Genomic DNA, 18234 nt, shown 5'->3' with positions numbered 1-18234 from the left:
ATTCAATGCCTGCAGACATGGTAGTGTAGCAGTTAGTGTAACAGTATTACAGTGCCAGTGACCCGGGTTCAATTCCGGCCACTGTCTGTAAGGAGTTTGTACGTTCTCCCAGTGTCTGCGTGGGTTTCCTCCCATATTCCAAAGACATACGGGTTAGGAAGTTGTGGGCATGCTATGTTGGCGCCAGAAGCGTGGCGACACTTGCCGGCTGCCCCCAGAACACTCTACGCAAAAGATGCATTTCACTGTGTTTCGATGTACATGTGACTAATAAAGATATCTTATCTAACACCACTCAGGTTCTTTGACTCAACCAGTCAGTGTCAGTGAGTTCCACACTCTGTCCGGGCAAGTTTCTCCCGCGTTCCTGACCAATTCCAACTTGGGAGGACGAAGCAGCATTACCACAACACAGTCCGCATGCCACACTGGAGTGCCACCTCGTAAATCTTTATTCAACAGTTAAGAATCACAATCCTCAAGTAAAGTTTGACAACATCAACATTTAAATGGCATAAGAAGATTGGGGGTAAGTGGAGGGAGGGGAAGGAAAGAGGGAGGTGAGAGATTAAAACAACACCGTAAGGGTGAACCCTGGAGGCAGAAGGATCCAGGGTTTGACAGTGGTACAATTGCAGATCAGCTGAACGATCAGCGGATGTGGCACAAGGTGGAGTTCTGGAGCCAGAGGAATGAAACACGAACAACCAGCAATATCATGTTGCCCATTCTCTGAGTGCAAGCAGAAGGAACGGCACAGACCTGCGAGGAATACTGAATTGGACAAGCTCAGATTGCAGTGAGAAGCCTGTGGTGGGAACAACGTCAGACCAACAGAACCAACCAATGAAAAACCTGAACCCCCACCCCCGAATCTATCTAACCGCCAGAGGTCAACTTGGCCAGCCATTAATTTCCAGACTTTACTGCCCCTCCTTCCCAAATTCAATGACTCTGCTCGCCAAAGCCTCCACATGGTGTGCTTTGCATGTGGGTCCCAACACTTGTGCTCCTCACTGCCCCAGTGGTAACAAGCACAGGCACCACACTGACCCGTCATCCCCATTTACCTCCCCCTTGATCTCCTAAGTCACAATAACCCTGAGTAAATATCCACAAACTGTGTGGCAGTTTCCCCGTTCCTCTGTATCCCAATCTTTAGATTTCCACTCCCACCGGTTGAAAAACAATCCAGAAGGCAAGCCACTGTCGGTTGGAAGTGATAACTAGTGGTTGCGTGAGATATGAACATAGGGAGCATAGGATGTAAAATTGGGCTCATTTGCTCTATTATCTCTTGGGAAAAAGCCCAAAGCTTCAGACTCGAGAGAGCCCATGCACCTGCACACAGTCACCACTGACAATTATCAAGACCAATAAAGTGAAGTCAATGACAGGAAGCAACAGTAACACAGAGCAGAGCTACCAGATCAACTTTTCCACTAATCACTGTAACTACAACCGGCCTTTATTTCAAAGCAGTGGACAATTTCAGCAGGAAGAGGGAGCAGGTTTATTTGCTTCAAAGAACATGTTTGGTGGTGGAAGTCTCCGGTGACCATTTTCCACGTCAGGGACATCCTGCTGCAGAAACTAGAAGCAGAGAAGCGGAGTGTTCTCCCCCCCCCCCCCCCCCCCACCCCCTCCCAAAAAAATTGTACTATCAGCGAGATCCATGCCTGAGCAACTCCAGCCCCTTCACGCAGACGGCTTTTGCTTACGATGTTTGGCAAACCATTCGTTGCTTTTGTCTGATGCTATGGCCTGTTGGGAAGAGTAAAGCAAGGGTCACTCCCTCAGCTGGTGGATCAGACACTCCCTTGGTCCCCCACACTGCAGCTGCTATCTGCATCCTTCCCCATACTTAAAGTCCCTGCACCCTACACACACAAAACCCAATGCCCCACCCACCCCACGCCCTATACTTAAAGTGATACTCCTCAGTACAAATCCTCCCCACGCTACAAACGTCGGATCTATGGACAGTCCCTACAGGTGAACGAGTGGGATGGATGGGGAACATCAGTATCACCAAAAATGGTTGTCACGGCATCCGTCACCTGTTGCACCCCAACATTAAATCCAAGCTGTATAAAACACAATGCACTTGATTCCCATGAAGGCTCTCCCACCAGATCTTCCTGCTCGTATGTTTATATTCAAATTGAATAAAAGGCTTGTTGCATCTACTGCTCTGGTGTCCGAGTGGCTCTTCACACACAACACTCCAGTAAACCTTTTTTATAATTACAAGCCATCTGATAATTGGCATCTGAAAAGCGGAAATATTTATAAAAATTTATACAGCACGGTAACAGGCCCTTCCAGACCACGCTGCCCAATTAGACCTAGCTCCTTTTAAAAGTTAAAGATTTTCCAAGACTAATTGGATTGCCCCTTCATAGTGTTGGCAAAGCCCCCTTGTGTATTAACACTGATTCTGAGTTACTATAATAAAATATGATAGCAGGGAAGTAATGGAAGGCTATCCATCTGAATGTTTTGCTTCCCCTCTGGTCTGTCTTCACATTCCGAGTGAGCGAGGTTTGTGCTGGTACTCACGTCGTCCAGTAGTTTGTCAGCACCGGGATCCACCTTGGAGAGTTCACAGAACGCCTCATCGCCCACGAGGCAGATCTCATGGCCATCCTTGTGGGTGAAAGCAGAACAACTGAGTTCCAGCACACGGCATCTACGCTCAACGCCAATCATCCAAAGCACCAGAGTAGCAAACACAACACCAAACATCATCCAAACAACCAGCATAATAAACACAGTACTCCAAACTCAACACCAAACATCCTCAACCCACCACAGTAACGAAGTACCGGTACTCACTGGATCTGCTAGGATCACCACCTCCACTGTTGCTTTCCCTGGTGTCTCCAGGCTCACCAGCGGTGTCAAGATCTTTTGCTTCTCTTTCCTCATCTGGGTCTCTACACCTGGCAACTTCATAGAACACCAAACTTAAGCCTCAATACATTCAGTCAGGGGACCTGACAAGACACCTGACCACTGCTGCATCTAATATTGGCACTTGTTGAGTACCAAGGACTGGGGCGGCTAAAATTAGGGGAACTTCTCCTCCATCTGTGGCCAGCACAGATTTTCTGCTGGAGATGCATCACCCCAACTCCTAGATGACCTTTGAGGTCATCTGCACGGTGGGAGTTTCATGGTCAACTGAAGCCTCATTGGAGGATGCCCTGGCAGAAGGGTGGGGGTGGGCTTTTTACGACTGCAGGTGGAGGAAGGCAGTCCCGAGCTATAACTTTCCCTGGGGGTCTGTGCACACACCTCTTTACATGGAAGAATTCTGCTGGTGGATCAGGATCTACGGGCAGTCCCTGTGGCCACGATTGAAGCAATTCAATTGGGCAAAGACCTTGATGCCCTATTTTAATGTCATACGTACAGTCTCTGCAAAAAGGTGGTGCCGGTCGTTGAGTGCTTTCTGCCTAAAATCACTGCTGGTCATCATCACTAAATCCCACCACCTCTCTCGAACTGGCAGACCCTTCGAAATATTCCACTATCTGACCAAAGCACTGGTTGCCCCTCCTGCCATCTTCCTTGCCCTGTTCTCCTGTGTACATTTGCTCTTCAGCCTTTTGTGAAGCTCTTTTACTTAACAGTAGCAGAATATGTTAAACATGTTTAATTCATAAAACATGCAGTTAAGGTGAGAGGGGGGCAAGTTAAAAGGAGGTGTGTGGAGCAAGTTTTCTTTAAAATCACAGAGCGGTGGGTGCCTGGAATGTGCTGCCAGGGGTGGTAGTGGAGGCAGATACGATAGAGGCTGTTAGATAGCATGTGAATGAGTAGGGAATGGAGGGATATGGACTTTGTGTAGGCAGAAGGGGTTAGTTTATTAAGTGTTTAGTTACTAGTTTAATTTAGTTCGACACATCATGGTGGGCTGAAGGGCCTGTTCCTGTGCTGTACTGTTCTATGCTCCGTGGAGAAAATAGAAAGAAATTGAAAACAGCTGCTAAAAGACCAAACAATAGAGTATCTTCTTCTCAGAAAGCACCACCATAGCCCTGTGCAAAAGAATAAAATGGCTCAGGTCTCCAACCCATCAGCTTATATCCTCAACAAAAAAATGCAAAACCCCACAAGGATTTCCTGCAGCTCCGTGATAGCTACGAGTTGCAACTGTCGTTTACAATGAATGGTCCTTCAGCCCTACGCTCATCTGTTAACATCATTACCTGCTCCCTCGGACAAGAGAATGCAATTCTTCCATAGGCTGTGGCGTGATCGACAGGGCACCCGATATCCTGTAGTTCCAGCTTGCACTGTAACGTGAGCAAGACAACACATCAGCTGTGCTACCTGCATGGCCCCTCGAGTTCACTTCCCCATTCTATAAGATCCTGGCCGATCTTCAACGTCGATCGACACTGGCCATGGCTCAGGTGGTGGCACAGTTGTTTCTAAGTCAGGAGGTTGTGGGTTTGAGTCCCACTCCAGAGACTCAGCCACAACAATCTAAGTTGACTAAGTTGAGTACTGGGGGAAACACTGCACTGTTGGAAGAGGCTGCCTTCTGGGTGAGATGCTAAAGCAAGGTTCTGTTTGCTCTGGCATAAAAGATCACCAGATACTGCTTTGAAGGGCAGGCACGGTAGCGTAGCGGTTAGTGTAACACTATTACGGCACAGCGACCCGGGTTCAATTCCAGCCACTGTCTGTAAGGATTTTGTACGTTCTCTCCCCGTGTCTGCGTGGGTTTCCTCCGGGTGCTCCGATTTCCTCCCACATTCCAAAGATGTACGGGTTAGGAAGTAGTGGGCATGCTATGTTGGCGCCGGAAGCATGGCAACACTTGCGGGCTGCCCCCAGAACACTCTACACAAAAAGATGCATTTCACTGTGTGTTTCGATGTACATGTGACTAATAAAGATAACTTATCCTAAGGCCTTTGGTTACTAGTTCAGTAACTGAACCACAATTTTACCAAATCCCTCAACTGTAATATCGTTAGTAGAACTGCTGCCTCACACCCCCAGCGACCTCGGTTCAATCCTGACCTCTAGTGTGGTCTGCGAGGAGTCTGCATGTTCTCCCTACAACTACATAGTTTTCTCATATGTTTGTCCTCCACCACCCCCAAAGACATGTGGGTTGGTAGGTTAATTTGCAACTGCAAATTGTTACTAGTGTATAGGTTGAGTGGTAGAATCTGGGGGAGAGTTGATGGAAATGTGGGGAGATAGGTTACAGGTCCTCCCCAGCTTACAAACACCCAAGTTATGCACACCCCATACATAACGCAGGAGTAAAGAAGTGCCCAGTAAGGAAGGCAAATGCAATGTTAGCAGTCATTTCGAGAGGACTAGAATATAAAAGCAAGGATGCAATGGTGGGGCTTTACAAGGCATTGGCCAGACCACATTTGGAGTACTGTGAGCAGTTTTAGGCCCCGTAATCAAAGGAAGGATGTGCTGGCATTGGAGAAGGTCCAGAGGTGGTTTACGAGAATGATCCCGGGAATGAAAGGGTTAACATATGAGGAGCATTTGATGGCTCTGGGCCTGTACTCACTGGAGCTTAGAAGGATGAGGGGGGATCTCATTGAAATCTACCGAATATTGAAAGGCCTGGATAGAGTGGACATGGAGAGGATGTTTCCAGCAGTGGGAGAGTCTAGGACCAGAGGGCACAGCCTCAGAATAGAAGGACGTCCCTTTAGAACAGAGATGAGGAGGAATTTCTTTAGGCCAGAGGGTGGTGAATCTGTGGAATTCGTTGCCACAGACGGCTGTGGAGGCCAAGTCCATCGGGAGGTGGGATAGGTTCTTGATTAGTAAGGGCATCAAAGGTTACAGGGAGAAGGCAGGAGAATGGAGTTGAGAGGGAAAAATAAATCAGCCATGATCGAATGGTGAAGCAAACTTGATGGGCCGAATGGCCTAATTCTGCTCCTATGTCCCATGGAGTGTTTGGGAGACCAACGGATGCTACAGGACTGCAGGTGTCTTCTGCCAGGTGGGAAATCAGTTCACGGCCACACTTCCGACCTGCAAGTTGTTCAGGTTACGAATGGTCCACAGGAACGGGACCCGTGCAGGGAAAAATTAGTGGGGGAAGCGGGATGGTTTGATGGTCTGAAATCACCCCCTTCTACATTGTAAAGGAACTGTGGAAATATTCGTTTCACTTCACCCTCCTTTCCCCCTTCTCTACAGACAGAGTAGCTTCATCTATGGATGCGAGTTGGCCACAGCTCACCTGATCATCTGCGTATCCCAGCAGGACCTGCTTTTTGGCGTCATTCTTCTCGTAGAGCTTCATCCCAAGTAAATCGCACCAGTACTTAATGGCGCGCTGGAGGTCTGATACAGCCAGGGTTACCTTCTGCACCGGATCTGCAGGAGCAACACAGGCTTTGAGCATCATTTGTAATTGTAAGTAAACACTCCAAACCCATTCACTGGTTGCTCAAACCTCTCATGCTGGAACCAAGAGATGCAAGGGGTCCCAAGATACGGAGACGAGCAACTTCCTGACGTACTCGCGTCCAGCAATCTGCTGCAAGGAAGGCTAGGTTTGGGATGGGTTGCCATGCCTCAAGCTTTGGCTTCCCCTTCAATGAATTCATGTTTGACTAGGTGCTGCAGACAAAGAACGTCTAGAGAGCGGAGCGGCATAAAGATTGTTCCTGCCGACGGTGATTCACAGAGGAGGGCAGGCGAGTGGTAAAATTAATGGTGGAAGGACGGCGGTAGGAGGGAGGGAGGAAGGATACAGAGACCGAAAGGTGGGTCTGGAACACCAGGGAACGTGGACAAAGCAGGGACAACATAGGACCGTGTGGCAACCAGGGAACAACACACTAATGTAACTCAAGTGGACTTCGAGAACTACCGTTTAAATACCAAGTATAACCTCTTGTTTTTCTGCAGTCCATCAGGATCAAAGATGACTTACTTCCACTCGGGTTTTGTGGGGTGGTTGGCAAGGCCAGTGTGGGAACCAGAGACTTCCACAGGTGGGACAGGTAGTGACTGATGAGGGTAGTTAGTGAGGTGATCCGCTCCTTCTGCTGTTTACACAGGGCTTCTGTGAGTTCCCAATACCATCCTGAATGTTCCTTCTCTACTTTGAAGGGTTGTGGGCCAGTGGGGATATTGCATTTCTTCAAGGAAGCTTTGAGTACGTCCTTGAATATTTCCCTCTCCAATCTCTTCCCAGGACAGAGTTTGGAAGAGTGCCCATTTCTGGTGTCAAGCACAAGATCGATGTGGCCTTCCCAATCTAGCTATCCACATGTAATTAGGTGTTGGCCTGGGAGCGGAACTGATGTTGAATTGCTTATGCTTCAAGTGAATTATCACCAAAATAAGATATCTTTATTAGTCACATGTACATCGAAACACACAGTGAAAAGCATCATTTGCGTAGTGTTCTGGGGGCAGCCCGCAAGTGTCGCCACGTTTCCGGCGCCAACATAACATGTCCACAACTTCCTAACCCGTACGTCTTTGGAATGTGGGAGGAAACTGGAGCACCTGGAGGAAACCCATGCAGACACGCGGAGAATGTACAAACTCCTTACAGACAGCAGCCGGAGTTGAACTTGGGTTGCTGGCGCTGTAAAGCGTTATGCTAACCGCTACACTACTGTGCCTGGTAAAAACAATAATAGAATACAGAGTAGTGTGTCACAGTTACAGGGAGGTGCATTGCAGGTAGACAATAAGGTTCAAGGTCATAACAAGGTAGATTGTGAGGTCAAGAGTCCATCTCATCATATATGGGAACCGTTCAATAGTCAAACTATCATATGTCAAACTATCAAGTAGTCAAAACTGACCGGCTCTCCTTAGACCTTGGAAATGGGATCCCTTTCAGCCCACCGATGGCCCCTCTCTGCACCCCACCCAAACATCACTGGGAGTGTGAGCTAGCAGGAAGATGAAGGCCTCCCACCTTCTTCCTTGGATGTGAATGAGCAGTTTGCAATGCCCAGAAACCACCAGGCAGGCAGGGTCCCAAGCCAAAGTGCTTGAATCTGCTGTAGCAGCCTCCAATAGATATTACATTTAGATAGGCAGCAGCAACCACACCTCACATTTATTTATTCTCAGAATAAGTGGGTGTTGCTACCATTTATTGGCCAGCATTTATTGGCCAGCCTTAATTGCCCCTTGTGGTGGCAGTGGAAGGAAGCCAGTTCTGATGCACCCAAGTGGCAGACGAGGCCATTTCAAGAGAATGAAATGATCAACTTCACTGCCCCAAGTCTAGAGTCACACAAGCCGAATGCATTTGAGACAGATGTCCTCCCCCTCCGTGAAGAGTGGAGGGAGCCAAGGGAGTTTTTAATGACAATCTAGTAATCGCTATCATCATCACCACTATTGGGACCAGCAATTTATTCCCGATTTATTTAAGGAACAATTTAAGTTCTCCAACTGTTTTAGAACATAGAACATTACAGCACAGTACAGGCCCTTCAGCCCACGATGTTATGCCGACATTTTATCCTGCTTTAAGATCTAACCCTTCCCTCCCACATGGCCCTCCATTTCTCTATCATTCATGTGCCCATCTAAGAGTGTCTTAATGTCCCTAATGTATCTGCCCCCCAACCTCTGCCGCCAGTGCGTTCCACGCACCCACCACTCTCTCTGTAAAAAAAAACTTACCCCAGCCATCCCCCTTATACCTTCTTCCAATCACCTTAAAAAATTATGCCACTCATGTTACCATTTTCACCCTAGGAAAAAGTCTCTGACTGTCCACTCGATCTATGCCTCTTATCATCTTGTACACCTCCATCAAGTCACCTCTCATCCTCCTCTCCAAAGAGAAAAGCCCTAGCTCACTCAACCTATCCTCATAAGACATGCTCTCCAATCCAGGCAGCATCCTGGTAAATCTCCTCTGCACTCTCTTTAAAGCTTCCACATCCTTCCTATAATGAGGCAACCAGAACTGAACACAATACTCCAAGTGTGGTTTAACCAGAGTTCTATAGAGCTGCAACATTACCTCACACCTCTTGAATTCAATACCCTGACCAATGAACGCCAACACACCATATGCCTTCTTAACAACCCTATCGACCTGCGTGGCAACCTTGAGGGATCTATGGACGTGGACCCCAAGATCCCTCTATTCCTCCACACTGCTAAGAGTCCTGCCATTAACCTTGTATTCTGCCTTTAAAACACTCCCCTCCAGATCGAAAGTCCAAGCAACTAGATTCCCATTCCAGCAGCATAATCATCATATCCACAAGGGCACCAGTGGAGAATCCAGTAAACGACATTTTTCTTTCATGTATACAAATACCTCACAATTCAACTTCCAGCTCTTTGGCTCATCCATTTCCAACCTTCAATGCCTTTCACACTACTACCTGCACCCCACCTAACTCACCGTTCCTCCACCTTCCAGCAGAGCAAGAACGAGACCTCTGGGACACGTGTACACGTATCAGCACTTAGCTTTGATCTGCTCCTTTCTCCACGATTTCCTATAGTCTTTTGGATGCAAGGTTCACACAGGGAAACAGGGTAGTAGCTATGCCAATGATACAGCTTGGAAACTATGCAGAGAGGGCATCCTAAAATCTGCAAATGACCAGTGTATTCCAGTTGTCCACACCTCACTAACTAAAGCACCTAGAGCTATTTACGAAGATCATGTACAAAACAACCTACCATTGCCCACAGCTTGTGGAACATTTTATAATAATGGCCACACAAGTTGTTCAGGGGGGCAAAGGAGATGTATGACATGCTTGCCTTTATTAGTCAAGGCACTGAGTTCAAGAGTCAGGAAGTTATGTTGCAGCTTTATAAAACTCTGGTTAGGCCGCAGCTGGAGTATCGCATTCGATTCTGGTCGTCCCTTATAGGAAGGATGTGGGGGCTTTGGAGAGGGTGCAGAAGAATTCACCAGGATGCTGCCTAGATTAGAGGGCATGTGCTATAAGGAGAGGTTGGACAAACTTGGGTTGTTTTCTCTGGAGCCGCTGAAGCTGAGGGGAGACCTGACAGAAATTTATAAAAATTATGAGGGGGATAGACAGCTGGTATCTTTTTCCCAGGGTTGAAATGTCAAGTACTAGAGGGCATGCTTTTAAGGTGAGGGGGTAAAGTTCAAAGGAGATGTGCAGGGCCAAGTTTTTCTAAAAATAAAACAGAGTGGCACTGCCAGGGATGGTGGAGGCGGCAGATACGATAAAGGCATTTAAAAGGCAGAGAATATGCAGAGATGGAGGGATATGGAAAATGTGCAGGCAGAAGGGATTAGGTGTCATTGGCTTAATTAGTTCAGCACAACATCGTGGGCTGAAGGGCCTATTCCTGTGCTGTGCTGTTCTATGATACACTGCTACTTCACTTAGCAGCAGGATGTGTTCCCAGGAACGAGAGAACTCATGGAAATCAGTGCTAGGTGGGGTCATTATCACGTTATGTAGCACTAATGTGTCAGGAACCTGGCATATGTCTAATGTTCCTGCAGCAACGAATTGCCCACAGCTCAGTATGGAGAGGTTCCATGAAGGATCAATGGCCAACGACTCTGCCCTGCAACTGAGTGGATTTGCTGTGTTAATTCTTTGAGAGGGTGAACTTTATTCTTGGAGACACAAGAGACTGCAGATGCTGGAACACACACAAGATGTTGGAGGATCTCAGCGGGTCAGACCAGCATCTGTGGAGAGAAATGGACAGGTCGACATTTCAGGTTGAGACCCTTCATCTCAACCCAAAACTCTGTTTGTCCATTTCCCTCCACAGATCCTGCCTGAAGTTCCTTCAGTAGCTTGCTTGTTGAACTTTATCCTTATCTGGTCATAAGTTCAAATCCCACACCAAAATACGTCAATTTTTTAAACAACAGTAATAGAATAAAGGTGGCACGGTAGTGCAGCGGTTAGCGTAACGCTATTATAACGCCAGCGACCTGGGTTCAATTCCCGCCACTGTCTGTAAGGATTTGTATGTTCTCCCCCATGTGTCTGCATGGGTTTCTTCCAGATGCTCCGGTTTCCTCCCACATTCCAAAGAAAACGTACAGATTAGGAGTTGTGGACATGCTATGTTGGCGCCGGAAGAGTGGGCGACACTTGCGGGCTGCCCCCAGCACTTCTCAGTAATGCAAAAAGATGCATCTCACTGAGAGTTTCGATGTACATGTGACTAACAAATAAATATATTATCTTATAAAGTAACTTCAATCTGTGTCCAAACCTGTCTGCGGTTGCTCCTTATCCACCAAATAGAATTTGTATCCCCCCGGGGCCTCAGTTACAAACACTCCGTCCTGAGTTTCGGTCAATGGCTGTCCCTGCTTCTTGGCATTGCTCACTGCCTCACTTGACTGAAGGGTAATTCCCTATGGAAAGAAACATAATGTAAGATTGGATGCCTATGACTAGTGGTGTCCCATGAGGATCAGTGCTGAGACACTTGTTGTCTGTAACATACAGAAATGACTCAGATGCAGATGTGGGCAGCAAGGTCAGGAAGTTCTCAGATGACACAAAGATTGGGGGGGTTGTTGATAGTGTGGAAGGTAGTCATAGGCTGCAGAGGTCAGCAAAAATATAAACTGTTGGAAGAACTCAGTGGTCAAACAGCATCTGTGGAGGCGAAGGAATGGTCGATGTTTTGGATCAAGACCCTGAATCAAGACTTGACAGATATCAATACTTTGGTGAAATAGGCTGAAAAATGACAGATAGAGTGAGGAACAGAGAGACAAAGTACAAGTCCATAGATCCTTGAAAGGTGGCAGCACAGATAGACAAAGTGGTTCGGCAAGCATACAGGATACTGGCCTTCATCAGTCGGGGCAATGAATACAGGAGTAGGTAGGTTTTGCTGCAACCTTATAAAACCTTGGTCAGACCTCAGTTGGAGTACTGCATGCAGTTCTGGTCACCGAGGTATAGAGGGGGCGTGACGGCGCTGGAGAGGGTGCAGAGGAGATTCACCAGCATGTTGCCTGGGATGCTGCAGTTCAGTTACGGGGAGAGTCGGGAGAGGCTGGGTCTGTTCTCCCTGGAGCCGACGGGGTTAAGAGGGAACTTGACTGAGGTATATAAAATTATGAGGGGTATAGATAGAGTGCTGGAAACTTTTCCCCTTATCAGAGACAGATAAACCTAGAGGACATGGAAGAGCAGTTGGAGCTGGGTCACTGACAGCAGTTAAGTGTCTCGATGAGCACTTGAACCACTTAGGCATCGAGGGCTATGGGCCAAGGGCTGGGTGATGGGTTCAGTGCAGAAGGGGCCCCATGGGTGGATCAGTTGGGCCAAATGGCCTGCTTCCATGCTGTACAAATTCTATAATTCTAACTTTTCCAAACTGCTGCAGATCAGGTTTTGGACATCCTACAGGAAGAATGTTTAGAGTGTGGCTTTTTTGTAACTCACTTTATTGGTGTTTGGTCATCTTCACCAAACAAAATATGTACCCCAAGCAGATACTACCACCATTGGTAGTATCTACAGGAGGTGCTGCCTCAGGAAGGCAACATCTATCATCCAAGATCCCCACCATCCGGGCCATGCCATCTTCTCTCGCAGCTCCCATCGGGCAGGAGGTACAGAAGCCTGAAGTCCCACACCACCAGGTTTCAGGAACAGCTACTTCCCTTCAACCATTCCGTTCTTGAACCAACTGTTAGAACCCTAATCACTACAGTTTAGCAACACCATGACCACTTTAATCACTCTGCATTAAAATGGACTTCTTTTTGTTCTTTCTTTAATACTGTGTATAATTTACAGTAGGTGTAATTAATGCTTTTCTTGTGAATGTTGTCGATCTGATGCTTTGGTGCCTGGAAATACTGCTGCAGTAAGTTTTCATTGCACGCATGTGCACAACATGTACATACAACAATAAGCTCGACTTTGCCTTCAGAGAAATGGATGATTGAAAGAGACACTTACCAGGAAGTCATTCCCCAAGCGATATTCACCCACTCCATATTATAAGTTATCTCAGACACAAAGTGAGTGTCCTCGGTACCATAGCCAATCATGGTCTTGCTCCATTTGCCATCGTACGGCCTGTACAGTTTAGAAAGTAAGAGGATACACTAATTCCTGCTGCTCATGGCCTTGCACTGTCAGCTTCACAACAGAGTGTTTCCAAATCATGGAATTGCTGTGGCAGAGAATGAGGCCATTCAGCCACTGACTTACAGATTTCTATAGACATACAGTGGAGAGCAATTCTGACTGGTTCATCACCGCCTGGTACGGAGGCTCCATGTGCAGGGTCGCAAGATGCTGCAGAGGTTGTAGACTCAGCCGGCTCCATCACGGGCACAACCCTCCTCAGCATCCAGGACATCTTCAAGAGGCGTGCCACAAGAAGGCGACATCCATCACTAAGGACCCTCACCACCCGGGATATGCCCTCTTCTCGTTACTCCCATCGGGAGGAGGTACAGGAGCCTGAAGACCCACATTCAACGATTCAGGAACAGTTTCTTCCCTCCACCATCAGATTTCTGAACAGTCCATGAACCCATGAACATTATTTTGTTATTCTGTTTTTTTGCACTATTTTTTGTCATTTATAGTAATTTAATGCCTTGGCACTGTACTGCTGCACAAAACAACATATTCCACGTCATACAAGTCAGTGACAATAAATCTGATTCTGACTATTCCAGAGATCCAGTCCCGTTCCTTCCCTGCACCTGTTGTTGAAGAGGAGCTACTGTGATCACAGAGAGATCCAAACGCAACAACAAGATGAATAACCTGGTTGACTGATAACCTCTGGTTTGGACGCTGGGAGAATGCTCCTTCACCCTTTTGAATAGTGAACCATTTCAGCAGCCAAGGAAATGAGCTGCTCACTGAACATTTCATCCAAAAGATGGTACATTCAATAAGCAGCACTCCCTCAGTACCGTACAGAAATGCCACCACATTCTTGATGCTCAAGTACTGGCGCAGACACTGAACTTACACTAAGATGGCCTCTTGACCTCACAATCTACCTTGTCGTGGCCCTTGCACCTTAATTGTCTGCCTGCACTGCACTTTCTCTATAACTGTAACACTATATTCTGTTATTGCTTTTCCTTCTTTATACTACCTTGATGTACTTATGTATGGAATGATCTCTCTGGATGGCAATGCAAAATAAAGTTTTTCACTGTACCACTGTGACAATAATAAACCAATTATTCATTTTCCGGATCTAGGCATCACTAGCAAGGCTAGTATTTACTGTCCCCTCCCTAATGGCCTTTGAGAAGATGGCAGTGAATTGCAGTCCTTCCAGTGAAGGTAATCTCGCTGTGCTGTTGGGTAGGGAGTTCCAGGATTTAGACCCAATGACAATGAGGACTGGCGGGGTCAGGCTCCCCTCTCTGTACGCAGCACAACTGCTAACACAAATCTTCCCTCTGCTTTCCCCCCTCATTCAATTACAGGAGATTGAAATGAACCCATTAAGGGTTCCTTTAAAGTTTGGCGTAATAAATACTCTTGGCGTGATTTGTGTTCGTCCACCAAACAACCACGACAGTCAGAGACTTTTTCCCAGGGTGAAAATGGCTAACACGAGGGAGCATAATTTTAAGGTGATTGGAGGAAGGTATAAGGGGGATGTCAGGCGTAAGTTTTTTTTAAACACAGAGAGCGTGGGTGCATGGAAACAGACTGCCGGCAGAGTTGTGGGAGCAGATACATTAGGAACATTTAATAGACTCTTAGATAGCTACATGTATGATAGAGAAAAGAAGAGCTATGTGGGAGGGAAGGGTTAGATAGATATTAGAGCAGGATAAAATGTTGGCACAACATTGAGCTGAAGGGCCTGTACTGTGCTGTAATATTCTATGTTCTAAATCAAAAACTAAATGGTCATTGGAAAACAACCATAAGTTAATATGTCTGGGTCAGTCAGTAACTCCCACAAGCAACGCAAAGGCTTTAACTCACCCATTGCAACTTGCTTTGCAGCCTTCTTCAAACTCTCATGCCTCAGGACCTGTACAAACATTGAACATTAGGTTATTCTCCTTGAAGCAGAGGTCAAGGAGCCATCTAATGGAGATGGAGACATCTGGGGACGTTCTGAAGCTTGGTGCAGCCACCACAGAGACCCTGTGGGGAACGGCCACAGTTTAAGGCCCTGTCGTTACTGCACAATGAGTGCCCAAAATCCTCACAGAATACACTGGGTATGGTGGCCTAATGATTAAGTTCATTGATCATTGATCCAGAGAGATGAGTTTGAACTACATCACGGGACCCAAGGAAGTAAATTAATTAAATAAATGGAGCAGGGGAGGAGTGAAATGAAAAGCTAGTCTCAGTAATGGTGACCTTACATATTGTCATAAAAAACCCAGCCAGCTCACTAACTCCTGCAAGGGACGAAATCTTTAGTCCTTAGTCCTTACCTGGTCTGGCCTATATGTGAATCCAGATGACTATATGTGACAGGATGACTATTAACCACCCCCTCTGTTCAGGGGCACTAAAGGGATGGACAATGAATGTCAGCATTGTCAGCGACATCCACATCCCATAAAAGGAATAGAATATGTAAAAGTAGGTACCATCTGATATAACGTGAATCTTCTACGTGTAAAGACTCGACTTGAACTGTGAGCGAAGGATACATGAACAGACTGCATCACAGAGACACAAGAGCTGATGCTAGGAACCTGGAACAAAAAACATGCTGCTGGAGGAACTCAGCAGGTCAACAACCATCTGTGGAGGGAATGGACAGTCAACGTTCTCAGCCGAGACCCTGCATCTGGACTCCACGTGAGGAGTCTCAACCCGAAACATGGACTGTCCATTTCCCTCCACAGATGCTGCCTGACGTGCTGAGTTCCCCAGCAGCTTGTTTTTTTATATATGTAAACTGCATTATAGGTTTGCAAATTTTATGCATGTGTATATTTTTTTTACAAAGTAAGCTAATCAGTACTGGGAGAGTGCTACACTGTCAGAGGTGCCACCTTTTGATTGAGAGGATAAATCGAGGCTGTCAATTCCCTCAGGTGAACATTAAAGATGCCACCGCACTAACTTGAAAGTTCTACCCTTGTCCTACCCAACATTTAACCTCTATTAACATCAATTAAACAGATCATCCTAGCAGATTGCTGTTTGCAGAATGTTGCTGTGCACAAATTGGCTGTCATGTAGCAGTGACTACACGTCAAAGTAGTACGCGTTGGCCGTACTTTAGGACTTCCTAAAAAGAGAAGGGCAGGAATTTAAGACCTTTTTCCTCAAAAGATATATGTGGTCTAGTCTCAAACACGACACTGAAGTTAAGATCTATTTGGGGGTTGGAGGGAGGAACATGGGATCACGGCAACATTAGAAGGTATCTAAAGCAAGAGCCATAGATACGTGTGAAACAACTGGTAGAAACAACATATAAAAAATATTGGGAGTTTTCGTAATCTAACTGAAGGACCGATCACAATTAAGAATTTGGTCTCTGTGAATTCTCAAGGACATCATTTATTGCCGATACCTCATTGCACTGAAGAGAGCTTTCACAGCCCAATGGCTTGCAAAGGGAGATGGCAACTAGCAGTCACTTTGGTGTAGGATTGACACGATGTATTGGCCAGACCAGGTAAATGGATGTCCCCTTTAGAGAAGGCCAATCAGATTCTTTGAAATAACCTTTACTAAACCCAGCTACGTAAAACTAAACTCAATCTGTCACGGCACTACCTGAACTCTGTTCATTTGGATTATTATTCCAGGCCTCTGGATTACTGAGCAGCAAACATTAAGCACAGGATCTGAAAGCATGCCTAACTTTGCAACATTTCTATAAGGAAGAAGGTGACAACAGAAATTAAAAGGGGACAATATTTGGGGGGAAAGAGGAACCACTCACTTTCAGCAGGAATACAGTTGGGAGCTCAGCAGTTCAGTGGCAATGGGAATGAGAGGGGCTGGAGACAGGTTTGTGAATGAGAGATCAGATATTAATGCAACGGCTACCCAGCCGCAACAAAGAGAAGCATCAAACTCACCTTCATGCCCAAGACATCCCTGTAAAACCTGGTGCTGCGACTACGATCACCCACTTTAAACACAAAATGCAGCGCCCTGCCCAGCACCATGGCGACCCCGGAACAGTGCCTGTCGCATCACGTGACCGCGCTCTCACGTGACCCGGACAATTTGTTACAACGGCCCCTCAACACGCATGCGCGCCCCTCATCCACGCCCGCTCGAAGTTTGAAGTGTTTTCCCCTGCCTGAAACAATATTCATTCGGTATTTGTGGAAATATGAAACAACTAAGAGCAATAGCTGAAGTAAAAGCCCAAATATTGGAAAAGCCCAACCTGTGTTAAAAAGAATCAATGCTTGAAATACTCAGCATCTGTGGAGGAGAAAGTATCATGTCGAAGACCCCTCATTAATTGATTTTCATTTTTTGTTAATAACCTGCGCTAAGAGCAAAAGATACCATGCATTTATGTGGAGCTTTTCAAATTCCACATCGCTTTACAGCCAGACCATAGACATAGAAACAGAAAAAACACAAAGAAAAGGAATCAGGAGTAGGCCTCCGGGTCCTTCAAGCCTGCCCCACCACTTAATATGATCATGGCTGATTCATGCTGGCCTCAATTCCTCTTCTGTTCCCTTCCTCCATCTCCCTCTATCAATATTCATCCACCTCCACTTCAAACACTTATAATGATCCAGCTTCCACCACCCACAAGGGCAGAGAATTCCAGAGATTCATCACCCTCTGCAAGAAATTTCTATGTATCTCAGTTCTAAATGACCAGGCCCCTTATCCTGTAGTTACATCCTCTTGTTTGGGACTCTCCCACTTGTAAAAAACATTCCAACATCTATATCTGTTAAGCCCTCTTTGGATCTTTCATGCTTGTATAAGACCAACGCTCAATCTTCTGAAGTCCAAGGAATACAGGCCCAAACTGTTTAGCTTCTCTTGTAGGAAAACCCTCTCATTCCCAGGAATTAGCCTGGTGAACCTCCACTGTATCGCTATTACATACTTTTTTAGGTAAAGGGACCAAAGCTATACACAGTATTCCAGGTGAGGCCTCACCAAAGCCCTGTAAAAATTACAATAAAACCTCCCTATTTTTAAACTCCAACCCCTTTGCAATGAAGGGCAAAATGCCACTTGCCTTCTTAACTACTTGATAGACCTGCCTGCTAGCTTTTGTGATTCATGTACTTGAACATCCCTCTGAACATCACTC

At 46.4% G+C, this 18234-nt stretch overlaps 1 protein-coding gene across 1 annotated transcript; it reads right to left on the bottom strand.

Annotated features, from left to right (window-relative positions):
- Window positions 1-434: 434 nt before the first annotated feature.
- On the bottom strand, window positions 435-17134 carry glod4 (glyoxalase domain containing 4). Its single transcript, XM_052035942.1, is given in 10 exon segments — window positions 435-1764; window positions 2563-2649; window positions 2839-2952; window positions 4218-4304; window positions 6242-6378; window positions 11221-11365; window positions 12933-12973; window positions 12976-13052; window positions 14921-14994; window positions 17021-17134. Coding segments are annotated over 10 exon segments (918 nt in total). The 5' UTR covers window positions 17111-17134; the 3' UTR covers window positions 435-1698.
- Window positions 17135-18234: the final 1100 nt, after the last annotated feature.

This window comes from Pristis pectinata, chromosome 21 (genome assembly GCF_009764475.1).
Source record: "Pristis pectinata isolate sPriPec2 chromosome 21, sPriPec2.1.pri, whole genome shotgun sequence".
NCBI lineage: Eukaryota > Metazoa > Chordata > Chondrichthyes > Rhinopristiformes > Pristidae > Pristis > Pristis pectinata.
This window is presented reverse-complemented; position numbering and strand designations above follow the sequence as displayed.